Below are 13,012 nucleotides of genomic sequence, written 5' to 3'. Positions count from 1 at the left end.
GAGAACAGCATGACACTGGGGCAGATGAAGGCGGGGAGAACGGCATGACACTGAGGCAGATGAAGGGGGGAGAATAGCATGACACTGGGGTGGATGGAGGGGGGAGAACGGCATGACACTGGGGCAAATGAAGGGGGAGAGAACAGCATGATACTGGGGCAAATGAAGGGGGAGAGAACAGCATGACACTGGGGCAAATGAAGGGGGGAGAACGGCATGACACTGAGGCAGATGAAGGGGGGAGAATGGCATGATACTGGGGCAGATGAAGGGGAGGATGGCATGACACTGGGGCAAATGAAGGGGGGGAGAACGGCATGATACTGAGGCAGATGAAGGGGGGAGAATGGCATGGTACTGGGGCAGATGAAGGGGGGGATGACATGACACTGGGGCAGATGAAGGGGGGGGGAGAATGGCATGACACTGGGGCAGATGAAGGGGGGGAGAATGGCATGACATTGGGGCAGATGAAGGGGGGAGAATGGCATGACACTGGAGCAGAGATGGGGGGGACATGAAACTGTGGGCAGATAAAGGGGGAGAATGGCATGAAACTGGGGACAGAGATAGAGGGGGGGGACATGAAACTAGGGGTAGATGAAGGGTGTATATGAAAATGGGGAGAGATGGAGGGGGGACATATAATTTACGGGTGACTGTAGGAGGATTATACTGTGTGGAATTACATGAAAAATGAATGAGAATGGGCGGAGTCAACATAAAAGTGGGCACAAACCCTGGATCCGCCACTGATTGGGAATAGGTGGAGCCAGAGTGCAAGTGTTTGGAGCTGGGTCTTATTACTGTATTTGTAAATTTGCATTGTCACACATAGCACGCCGCACATTCTGTCCGTCTTTCAGTCCCTTGAAAGTAAGGGCTCGTTCACATCTGCGCCCAGCACTCCGTTATGCAGGTTTCCGTTTCCTGCATAAAACAGAGCAGAAGACGGAAACCTGCAGGAGTCTCTCACCCATTCATTTGAATGGGTGAGAAAGTTGTCCGGCCGTGAGCGGCGGTGAGCGTTTTACGCTCTCCGCCGCGAAACTGGGTTTTTTAATCCGGACACAGAGTCGGACATGCAGTACTCTGTGTCCGGATTAAAAGAACCGGTTTCGCGGCGGAGAGCAAAAAACGCTCACCGCCGCTCACGGCCGGACCCGGTCTGTGGTTTCCGTCTTCTGGCATGCAGAAGACGGTAAGCACAGAACGGAGTGGTGAACGCATGTGTGAACCTAGCGTAAGGAGGTGTGATAAATTGTAAGTGTTCTGTATTTTACAGCTAGCTTTCCCTGTCGCAATGTTATATTACAAAATGTGTAAAGGTGCCCGTACACTTTAGCAGAGGGGTCCTGGACCCGAAAGCAAAGTCTGTAATGGGGTCCCTTCCTGCCTTGATTTCTTTTATGTGACAGACTCGTATATAGTAGTGGGATAGTGCATAGTATTATGGCTGACTCTTCACACCGCACCAGGACTCTACATACTACTGTGTATGATGGACGTAGCGCCACATCGCCACCTGCTGGTCATATGTAAAGAACAGCATTCCCGTGATTTAGGCTGTTCTGACGTTGCAGTATTTGGGTAGCTGCTCAGTAACATTGCATACAATCCCAGCATCCCCTTATTACGGAAGGAATGTATTAATAGTGTTACAGGGCGGCACTGGAGTACAGTTATATACACATCGAGTACCTCCCTTTAGGCTCATTGTCAAACAATACTTAAGTGAACCTGCCCATAAATTCTCATTATGTGGGCACCATATTAAATGGAAATTGTATTTGTTGTAACGTCCCCATCTAATTTCTGCAGGAAATCACTCCCTCAATCACGCAGAACAGCACCGAGCCCTAGGAACAGCTCTTCTGGCGTCCAATCACAGCTCGTGTCTCATGCCGTGACGTAGGAGTTCGGCTGTGAGCTGCGCTACTATTGGTGGAGTCTCAGCCCGTGGGCGGTGCTTGGCTCCAGTGAGTTGGTCTAGGAAGTGGTCCACACACCTTCCGGTATATTTAGGGTCCTGAGCCGGCTGTCAGAGGCAGGTACGTGCTGCGGTCATGGTCCCTGGCATTGGCCGTGTCCCTCATAGCTTGTCCCTTCCCGTTAGTCATGAATAGTTCAGCATATCCCCATATCACAGGTCACTGTCAGGTGGCCATATTTGGATTGGATTGCTATTTATAACGTGCACGGTTGCTACATACTGTAATACTATTGTTTTTTTTTAATTATTTCATTAGGGATATATAGTTTCCATAGAGAGGTTACTGGGGATACATGCTGTACATAATGAGGTTATTGTGGAAACGTGGTCTACATAGTGGGGATACATGGGTATATGTCAGGTTACTGGGGGTATATGGTCTGCACAGTGAGGCTATTGGATATACATGAGGTATATTTCAGGTTACTGGGGATATATGGTCTAAATAGTGAGGTGACTGGATATACATTGGGTATACAGTGTTGGCCAAAAGTATTGGCACCCCTGCAATTCTGTCAGATAATGCTCATTTTCTTCCATACCAAATGTATATAGTGTATTGTTACTACTTTTGCACACTAAAAACTTTTTCACAGAAACCAATTTTCATTTGTTTCTTTTTCACCATTATCCAAGACCCATGATATTTGTCTTTTCCCATTGACAAGGCTACATGAGCACGTATTATTGCTGGATGTCTTTTAGTTTTTATTGGCATGTGTTAGGGCTAGCTATAACTTTTTGATTAGTTTTTTATTCATTTATGTTTTTTAAAGGGGAGATGAGTATTAGCTGAAATGGACTTTAGTGGTGTTTCTCCTCCTGCTGGGGCTTCAATCTCTGCTCTAGATAATTGCCACAATTGCTGCCTTCCCTCCATGTATATCCAATAACCTGACATACAGTGTTGGCCAAAAGTATTGGCACCCCTGCAATTCTGTCAGAAAATAATTGCAAACACAAACTCTTTGGTATTAATATCTTCGTTTTTAACACAAAAGAGAAAAAAAAGTCACATCATTGATCATTTTACACAAAACTCCAATAATGGGCCGGACAAAAGTATTGGCACCCTCAGCCTAATACTTGGTAGCACAACCTTTAGACAAAATAACTGCGAACAACTGCTTCTGGTAACCATCGATGAGTTTCTTACAACGCTCTGCTGGAATTTTAGACCATTCTTCTTTGGCAAACTGCTCCATGTCCCTGAGATGTGAAGGGGGCCTTCTCCAAACTGCCATTTTGAGATCTCTCCACAGGTGTTCTATGGGATTCAGGTCTGGACTCATTGCTGCCACTTTACAAGTCTCCAGTGCTTTCTCTCAAACCATTTTCTAGTGCTCTTTGAAGTGTGTTTTGGGTCATTGTCCTGCTGGAAGACCCATGACCTCTGAGGGAGACCCAGCTTTCTCACACTGGGCCCTACATTATGCTGCATAATTTGTTGGTAGTCTTCAGACTTCATAATGCCATGCACACGGTCAAGCAGTCCAGTGCCAGACTCAGCAAAGCGGCCCCAAAACATCAGGGAACCTCCGCCATGTTTGACTGTAGGGACCGTGTTCTTTTCTTTGAAGGCCTCTTTTTTTTTTTTTTTTTCCCTGTAAACTCTATGCTGATGCCTTTTCCCAAAAAGCTCTACTTTTGTCTCATCTGACCAGAGAACATTCTTCCAAAACGTTTTTGGCTTTCTCAGGTAAGTTTTGGCAAACTCCAGCCTGGCTTTTTTATGTCTCTGGGTAAGAAGTGGGGTCTTCCTGGGTCTCCTACCATACAGTCCCATTTCATTCAGACGCCGATGGATAGTACGGGTTGACACTGTTGTACCCTCGGACTGCAGGGCAGCTTGAACTTGTTTGGATGTTAGTCGAGGTTCTTTATCCACCATCCACACAATCTTGCGTTGAAATCTCTCGTCAAATTTTTCTTTTCCGTCCACATCTAGGGAGGTTAGCCACAGTGCCATGGGCTTTAAACTTCTTGATGACTCTGCGCATGGTAGAGACAGGGACATTCAGGTCTTTGGAGATGGACTTGTAGCCTTGAGATTGCTCATGCTTCCTAGCAATTTTGCTTCTCAAGTCCTCAGACGGTTCTTTGGTCTTCTTTCTTTTCTCTATGCTCAATGTGGTACACACAAGGACACAGGACAGAGGTTGAGTCAACTTTAATCCATTTCAACTGGCTGCAAGTGTGATTTAGTTATTGCCGCCACCTGTTAGGTGCCTCAGGTAAGTAACAGGTGCTGTTAATTACACAAATTAGAGAAGCGTCACATGATTTTTCAAACAGTGCCAATACTTTTGTCCACCCCCTTTTTTATGTTTGGTGTGGAATTATATCCAATTTGGCTTTTTGACAATTCTTTTTGTGGTTTTCCATTGAAGACAAATTAAATGAAGATAATAATACCAAAGAATTTGTGACTGCAATCATTTTCTGGAAGAAAATGAGTATTATCTGACAGAATTGCAGGGGTGCCAATACTTTTGGCCAACACTGTATGTCAGGTTATTGGATATACATGGAGGGAAGGCAGCAATTGTGGCAATTATCTAGAGCAGAGATTGAAGCCCCAGCAGGAGGAGAAACACCACTAAAGTCCATTTCAGCTAATACTCATCTCCCCTTTAAAAAAACAAAAATGAATAAAAAAAACTAATCAAAAAGTTATAGCTAGCCCTAACACATGCCAATAAAAACTAAAAGACATCCAGCAATAATAAGTGCTCATGTAGCCTTGTCAATGGGAAAAGACAAATATCATGGGTCTTGGATAATGGTGAAAAAGAAACAAATGAAAATTGGTTCCTGTAAAAAAGTTTTTAGTGTGCAAAAGTAGTAACAATACACTATATACATTTGGTATTGTAGTTGCAAAGACAATAAAATAACGCTAACATATTATTTATACAGTACTGCACTTGCAGTAAAAACAATCTTTAAAAAATCATGGCAAAATTGCGGTTTTTCTTGATAGCTTCACAAAAAAAAAATTATATAGTGCATTATATGTACCCACAAATTGGAAGTTATAAAGCTACATTGCAATAACATTAAAAAAAAAACCTGTTACTAGTGTAAGACTAAAACAATATCTACTTAGCCATAAATTCAAAATCTGCAATATGTAGTGACATTTGCAGGAGGGTTTTTGTAATTTTAATGTTACTTTTATAGGTTTGACAACCTGGTCCACACAATAAATAGGTATCCTATCAGACCATGTACACATAGGTGTAGGCGTTTCGCCTGTGTGTACATACTTTGATTTGAATACTTTTCATCTTTTTCTTGGATCATGTTTTTATTGGAATCTTGAAGGTGTTGTCAGCTTTAGAAAAATATGGATTATTTCTTTGAGAAACCATGCCACACTTATGCTTGGGTTTTGTCTGGTTTTGCAGCTCGGTTCCACTGTAGTGAATGGGACCGAATCACTATCAACCCATGGACAGGTGGGGGGGACTGTCCATGACAGAAATACGCCTTGTTTTTCTAATACTCGAAAAATCCCTTTAATAAAATAATGCCTTTTAAACTGGAGGAGTTGTAATGGATCATATTGACCAGAAGACCTGGAATCTCATGCATATAAAGTTGAGCTGATCTGCTGTTTATCATTACATGGTGAAGTTAGAAGGGTATACATGGAGTGCATGTTGAGATTACTGGGTATACTACATATTTGCACACTTATTATAATACAGCACCAAAGGTGGGCCACAAAAACATTGCTCTGTCATCCCAATTCAGAGAAACTCCAGCATGTTCTTCATTATTGCTACCACAAAGATTGTCATCCAGCTTTCCTAGAGTCCTCAGTGGCAAAACTGCTCTACTGAACACTTTCCTTTACCTATCCATGATCACGGAAGCCAAAGTGTCCTGTTTGGTTTAGTTTCTCCATTATTTGTGTCGCCTCTGGCTCACAATCCTGACATTTTATTATTAGTATTGTTATAAATGATTCTCTTTTGTGCCTGACTCGGTTTCTTTTCTTGCAGGTCTTCTGTCCCTAATTTCTGGAACACAATGGTATGGCCAAATGCTTTCAATGTCAGTTTAGATGCTGTGTTAATAATATCATGCAGGAAATACAGATGTAGCAGAGTTAACCTGAACTTCTGCAATTGGTTAAACTTCTGCAGTCACAGAAGACAACAAAAAACAATAAAAAGTCATTGAAAAAATGTTTGGTTAATAAGTTTTTGTTGTCTTCTGTGATAAGATATTATACTACTGCAAGGCAACAGTGCTAACCACTAAGCCACAATACTGGCTACAAATATATAAAAGTTTCCTTATTGCTGATGTGGTGAAACAGCCAATGTACATGCCTCAGGACAAAATCAGATCCAACTTTGGCAGATACATTTTTCAGGTGTAAAGTTTGGGAATGTTGCCAAAAACCTTGTAATTACTTGAAGGCTTTCGTTTCAAAACACTGCTATTTAGGCTTAAAATTTGTAATTTTTTTTTCTATTCGGCAGTAGATTTTTATTCCAGACTCTAAAATAATGTACTACTGTCTGCTACCTCTTTATATTGTCAAAAGATTCAACCTATGCTCTGTATTTAGCATGGTCGGATCAAGGTGAAGACTACTTTGGAGCAACAGGAGGCAAAGCGTAAAGAAAGAGAGAAAAAATTAGAACTCTATGTTGGTGCAACACAAGCTGCTTTGAGTAAGGTAATTCTCCAGTTGTCTCCTTTCGGGCCTGTTCAGACTTTTCCACCTCTTCCAGCCCTCTGACTTTCCCCCATATCTTTCTGTTTCACTTGCTGATTGGTGCCAAGATGAATGAGGCTAATCAGCCAAGTGTCTTGCGCAAAGGGTTCTATAATACTACATTTATAATAAGTTTTAATAATACAGTTTTATTTATATAGCACCAACTTAATCCTCAGCAGTTTACAAATCATGGTGGTCTTGTACAGACAAAATGGGAGATTACAGGATTAGAAACAGTTCACACTAACTACACAAAGCTGTCACCAGTAAGTGTCCTTTTATGTGCAGATCCAAAGTGCCTTAGCATAATCACACTCATGTATCATGTTCTGTGGGATGAGTGTGTGTGGGGAGGGGGGAATGGGGTGGTTTCATGAGGACCATTAGATTCAGAAGCAGAAGTGTTAGATTGTGATAGCCTTGTCTGAAGAGACTTGTTTGGGGAGTTAATCTGGTTGTCCAGGGTAATGTATTCCAGAGAAGTGTTGCAACTCAGGAGAAGTCTTGGAGATGGGAGTGGGATGCTCTAATATTAGAGGGGCTCAGTCTTAGGTCATTGGCCGATCAGAGAGCACGTCTTGGGTGGTGGGAGGTGCAGAACCATAGAGAGGTATGAGGATTATAACTTCATATTGTGTTCTGTAGTAAATAACCAGTGCAGTGACTGGCACAGCCAAAGACAGATTCTGTGGATGTTTTTCAGTGGCAGGTGTTAACAGCATGCGGGTAATTGGATATAAGAGGTAAAGAAAAGGTCAAACATAAACCCAAGGAATCAGATGTACGGCCTCGGTGTTGTATAAAGACCACAGACTAAAATGTAAAAATCAGGGTTAGTTTGGTTAGTAGATGGTAGAAACACAGTAGTTGAGTTTCAGATAGAGAGAAGACATGATGTTAGAGACCGCAGAAAGAAAGTAACTGGTATTTTTTTAGTAGTGTAGCGGTGCTGTCACAAGAGGAGATATATAGTTGGGTGTCATCAGCAGATAAATCTGCCGATGGTTTGTCTAGTATGGGCTGTGTACAGTGAGAAGGGAACCTAGGAATGAGCTGTAGGGACCTGCCACAGCAAGGGGAAGAGGAGAAGAGATAGAGCCTGCAAACGATACCCTGTGAGTGCGGTCTGAGAGGTAGGAGAGCAAAGAAATAGCAGTGCCCATGAGGCTGACAGAGTGGAGCATACCGTGAAGGAGTTGATAGTGTATGGGTAATAAATGCTGCTGAGAGATCCAGAAGAATAAGAAGAGAATAGTTGCTGTTGGATTAGACAGTCAGGAGATCATTGGAGATTTTTGGAAGTACTATTTTAGTTGCAGAGTGCCGAAGCCAGATTGAAACAGACCAAGAAGGGCATCAGTGGAAAGAATCAGTGTATTAGATGAGAGTAGACCAAGCGTTATAAGATTCTGGGGATGAAAGGGAGATAGTACCACAGTTTGGGTAACATGTTTAAAATAGGAAGGAAATATTCCAGAAGAAAAAGATCTGAAATATTTCAGTAAGGTAAGTGAGGAGATGAGGGTGGTGAAATAGGCTTGTTTAGAGAGGTGGAAAACATCTGTGGGTGTATGCAATTTTCTCTACAGACGTTCAGCACACCTAGACTAGCAGTTGACTAACTACAGTCAAGAACACATGGAATTGGTAAAACTATACTTTACTGTACCTGGGATGACAAAATAGGGTTCTGCATCAAGATTGAGCAGGGCACTTATTTTTACAGCATCCTTCTTTAACCCCTTAGCGACCTTTGACGTAGTATTACGTCATGGGCGCAAGGTAGTTCGTGCACCATGAAGTAATACTACGTCAAAGTCAGCCCGCCCGCTCAGCGACTAAGAGACCATAAGATAGGTCTCGAAATGCGTAGGCTTATTTTTCTTATCTTTCTGGATCCATGTTGTAGATTTTTAATTGACATTAAGTAAAAGTTATATTTTATTTTTTACTATTTGGGAGTTCTGGATGTTTTAATGTTCTTCCCCCCCACTTACCTGGCTGATCCCGCCAGGACTTCCTGTGATGCACTGAGACATGTGCATGCTGTGTCTCACAGAGCATCACACTATCAGCAATCAAAGTATTGCTGAATCAAGTGTCCTAAATGGACACATGAAAAAAGTGCAAAAAAATAGTGTTTGAAAAAAATTAATAAAGTTATAAAAAACCCAAAATTCTTTTTTTTCTATAGAAAATGAATTATATTAAAAAAAAAAACCCCTAAAAATTAATAAAAACAATACATATTTGTATCGTCGCGTCCATAACAACCTGTACAACAAAACAAACAATATTTAATGTACACTGTGAACAGCGGAAAAAAACCCGGAAAAAAACCGCCGGAAGTAATGATTTTTCGCCATCTCATCTTACAAAATATACTACAAAAAGTGATCAAAAAGTCAAACGTACACCACAACAGTACCAATAAAAAGCGCAGGTTGTCCTGCAAAAAACATGCCCTCAACCATCACTGTCAACCGAAAAATAAAAATGTTATGCCTCTCAGAAGATGGCGATGCAAAAATCAATTATTTACGTCCCCAAATGTTTTTGTTCTGCAGAATTAATATCGCATAAAAAAATTATATAAATGAGGTATCGCCGTAACCGTACCGATCTGCAGAATAGAGGTCACATGTTACTTATACTAAATCCAACAAGAAAGAGGTAATAAAAAGTATTCAATAAGTTGTAGGCACCCAAAAATGGTGTCATTACAAAATGCATCTCATGCCACAAACAACAAGCCCTTATATGGCCACTTCACCAGAAAAATAAAGAAAATATAGCATCTAGTAACGTGAAGACAAAAAAACCTCAAAATCGCCAAATTATTATAACACAAATGGCTGCGGCAGGAAGGGAATATATAAGCTGTGCGAGCGAATATCAGCGGACACCCCAGATTTACAGCTTATGAAGGAAAAGACACCAGAAGTAACCCCCAAAGTGACCCCCAGAGTGACTCCCCCAATCATAGGAGCTACTGGGACATAGTAGGGAATTTGGTGTTTGCAATGTTCTCCGCAAAGCTTACATATTCCCTCTTCACCATCCGCTGTGCCGTCACGTCCGGGATACTAATACTGACTACACCCCTGATAAATTCTTTGAGGGGTGCAGTTTTCAAAATGGGGTCACTCCTTTGGGGAATCCACTTTTCTGGTACTTTACAGGCTCTACAAACATGACATGGCGTCCAGATACCAAACATCTGAATCTGCACTCCTTCCCTTCAGTGCCCTGCCGTGTGCTCAAATTGCAGTTTGTGCCACATGTATGACACTGGAGTACCCGGAATAATATACATAATGTCATATGTGGTATATACTGATATTAGGGCACATGTATGACACTGGTGTACCCGGGATAACGTACATAATGTCATATGTGGTATATACTGATATTAGGGCACAGCTGAACACAGAAGGGAAGAAGGGTTATTTGGTTTTTGGAGCACAGACTTAGACGGTTTGGGTTTTTTTTTTTTGATGCCATCACACTTTTGCAGAAACCCTAAAATTGCCCTTACAAAATGGGGTCACTTCTTGGGGAATTCCAGTTTACTAGCACCTCCAGGGCTTTGCAAAAACAACATGGCGCCCAGAAAGTCCCTCTAAATCTGTACCCCAAAAAGCTGAAAAGCACAGTGCTCCTTCCCTTCTGAGCCCTGCTGTGTGCCCAAGCAGCAGTTTTCACCCACATATATAATTTTTTGACCCTCGGGATCGCTCACTTAATAGTTTTAGGAGTTCAGGTCTCTGACAACACAAAGTGGGTGCAAAGTATTAGGCACCGAAATGGCATATTTCTTTAAAAATGTCAGTTTTCATTTTGTACATTAATTTTTGGGAAGCATTTTTAGGCTCAAAATGATAATACCCCTTGATTCATTCCTTGACGGGTGTAGTTTCTAAAATGGGGTCACTTTTGAGGTGTTTCCATTGTATTGGTACTTTAGGGGCTCTGCAAATGCAACATTGCACCCAAAAACTGCCCTCAAAACCCAAATAGCGCTCTTTCCATTCTGAGCCCCGCCATGTACCCATACAGCAGATTATTGCCACATATGGGGTATTGCCATGTTCAGGAGAAATTGTATAACAAACTATGGGGGATTTTTAATTCTCTAACTACTTGAAAAATTAAAAATATGGCGCTAAATGAACGATTTATTGGAAAAAAAGTAATTTTTCATTTTTACGTCCCAATGTTAATAAAATCTGTGAAACACCTGTGAGGTCAAAATTCTCACCAAACTCCTAGATAAATTCTTTGAGGGGTGTATTTTCTAAAATGGGGTCACTTTTAGGGGTTTCCGCTGTATTGGTACTCTACGGGCTCTGCAAATGCGACATGGCACCTGAAAATTATTCCAGTAAAATCTGCCCTTTAAAAGCCAAATAGTGCTCTGTCCATTCCAAGCCCTGCTATGTTCCCATACAACAGATTCCGACCATATATGGGGTATTTCCGTGTTCAGGAGAAATTGTTTAACAAACTGGGGGGGGGGCTTTTTCTCATTTAGCCCCTTGTGAAAATGAAAACTTTGGGGATAAAGTGACATTTTAGTCATTTTTCATTTACACATCCCAATGTTAGTAAAATCTATGAAACAGCTGTAGGGTCAAAAAGGTCACTATACCCCTTGATGAATTCTGTTAGGGGTGTAGTTTTTAAAATGGGGTCACTTTTATGGGGTTTCCATTGTTTTGGTACTCAAAGGGGCTCTGCAAATGAAACATGGCGCCTGAAAATTATTCCAGCAAAATCTGCTGTTCAAACACGCATTGTCACTCCTTCCCTTCCATGCACTGCCGTCTGCCCAAAAATCAGTTTACACCCACATGTGGGGTATTTCTGTGCTTGGAAGAAATTGCACAATAAACTGCCAGATGAATTTTCTGCTTTAACTCTTTGTGAATGTGTTAATTTTAGTTGTAAATGAATGTATTAGTGAAAAAAAATGAAATTTCTAAATTTGACCTCCATATTATTTTTATTCTTATGAAATGCTTAAAGGGTTAACAAACATCCCAAATGTTGTTTTGAATGATTGAGTGGTGCAGTTTTGAAAATGGGGTGTTTTATGGGGGTTTCTATATATATATATATATATATATATATATATATATATATATATATATATATATATATGCCTTTATAATTCCTTTCAGAATTGAAGACGTCCCTAATAGAGATGAGCGAACACTAAAATGTTCGAGGTTCGAAATTCGATTCGAACAGCCGCTCAATGTTCGTGTGTTCGAACGGGTTTCGAACCCCATTATAGTCTATGGGGAACAGATACTCGTTAAGGGGGAAACCCAAATCCGTGTCTGGAGGGTCACCAAGTCCACTATGACACCCCAGGAAATGATGCCAACACCTCTAGAATGACACTGGGACAGCAGGGGAAGCATGTCTGGGGGCATCTAACACACCAAAGACCCTCTATTACCCCAACATCACTGCCTAACAACTACACACTTTACACACTCAATACCACCTCTCTGACAGTAGGAAAACACCTTGAAACATGTGTATTTGGCACTTGCAGTGAGGAGAGCTTGTCACCAGCAGTGAATTTGGCCCTTGTAGTAAGTTGAGGTTGGCACCAACATTTGTTTTGAAAATCAGGGTGGATTGAGCCTCTAACCAGCAGAGTTTGGGCAAATTCATGGTGGAGGGAGCCTCTAAACACCCCAGTTTGGGCAAATTCATGGTGGAGGGAGCCTCTAAAAACCCCAGTTTGGACCAATTCATGGTGGAGGGAGCCTCTAACCAGCCCAGTGTGGGCAAATTCATGGTGGAGGGAGCCTCTAAAAAACCCAGTTTGGACCAATTCATGGTGGAGGGAGCCTCTAAACAGCCCAGTTTGGGCAAATTCATGGTGGAGGGAGCCTCTAACCAGCCCAGTTTGGACCAATTAATGGTGGAGGGAGCCTCTAAACAGCCAAGTTTGGACCAATTCATGGTGGAGGGAGCCTCTAACCAGCCCAGTTTGGACCAATTAATGGTGGAGGGAGCCTCTAACCAGCCCAGTTTGGGCAAATTCATGGTGGAGGGAGCCTCTAAACAGCCCAGTTTGGGCACATTCATGGTGGAGGGAGCCTCTAACCAGCCCAGTTTGGACCAATTAATGGTGGAGGGAGCCGCTAAACAGCCCAGTTTGGACCAATTCATGGTGGAGGGAGCCTCTAAAAACCCCAGTTTGGACCAATTCATGGTGGAGGGAGCCTCTAAAAAACCCAGTTTGGACCAATTCATGGTGG

General features: G+C 42.0%; 1 protein-coding gene across 2 annotated transcripts in view; it reads left to right on the top strand.

Moving 5' to 3' along the window:
* The first annotated feature begins 1,967 nt into the window (after positions 1-1,967).
* Positions 1,968-13,012, top strand: part of RABGGTA (Rab geranylgeranyltransferase subunit alpha) — a 65,875-nt gene continuing 54,830 nt past the window's right edge. For both annotated transcript variants that reach the window (XM_075276992.1, XM_075277002.1), the window contains exons 1-3: positions 1,968-2,051; positions 6,004-6,034; positions 6,579-6,689. In XM_075276992.1, the coding sequence (XP_075133093.1) occupies positions 6,032-6,034; positions 6,579-6,689 (114 nt within the window). In that variant the 5' untranslated portion in view covers positions 1,968-2,051; positions 6,004-6,031. The remainder of the gene's footprint in view (positions 2,052-6,003; positions 6,035-6,578; positions 6,690-13,012) is intronic.

Source organism: Leptodactylus fuscus, chromosome 1 (genome assembly GCF_031893055.1).
Source record: "Leptodactylus fuscus isolate aLepFus1 chromosome 1, aLepFus1.hap2, whole genome shotgun sequence".
Classification (NCBI taxonomy): Eukaryota; Metazoa; Chordata; class Amphibia; order Anura; family Leptodactylidae; genus Leptodactylus; species Leptodactylus fuscus.
The sequence above is the reverse complement of the archived record's forward strand: the minus strand, read 5'-3'. Positions and strand labels throughout refer to the sequence as shown.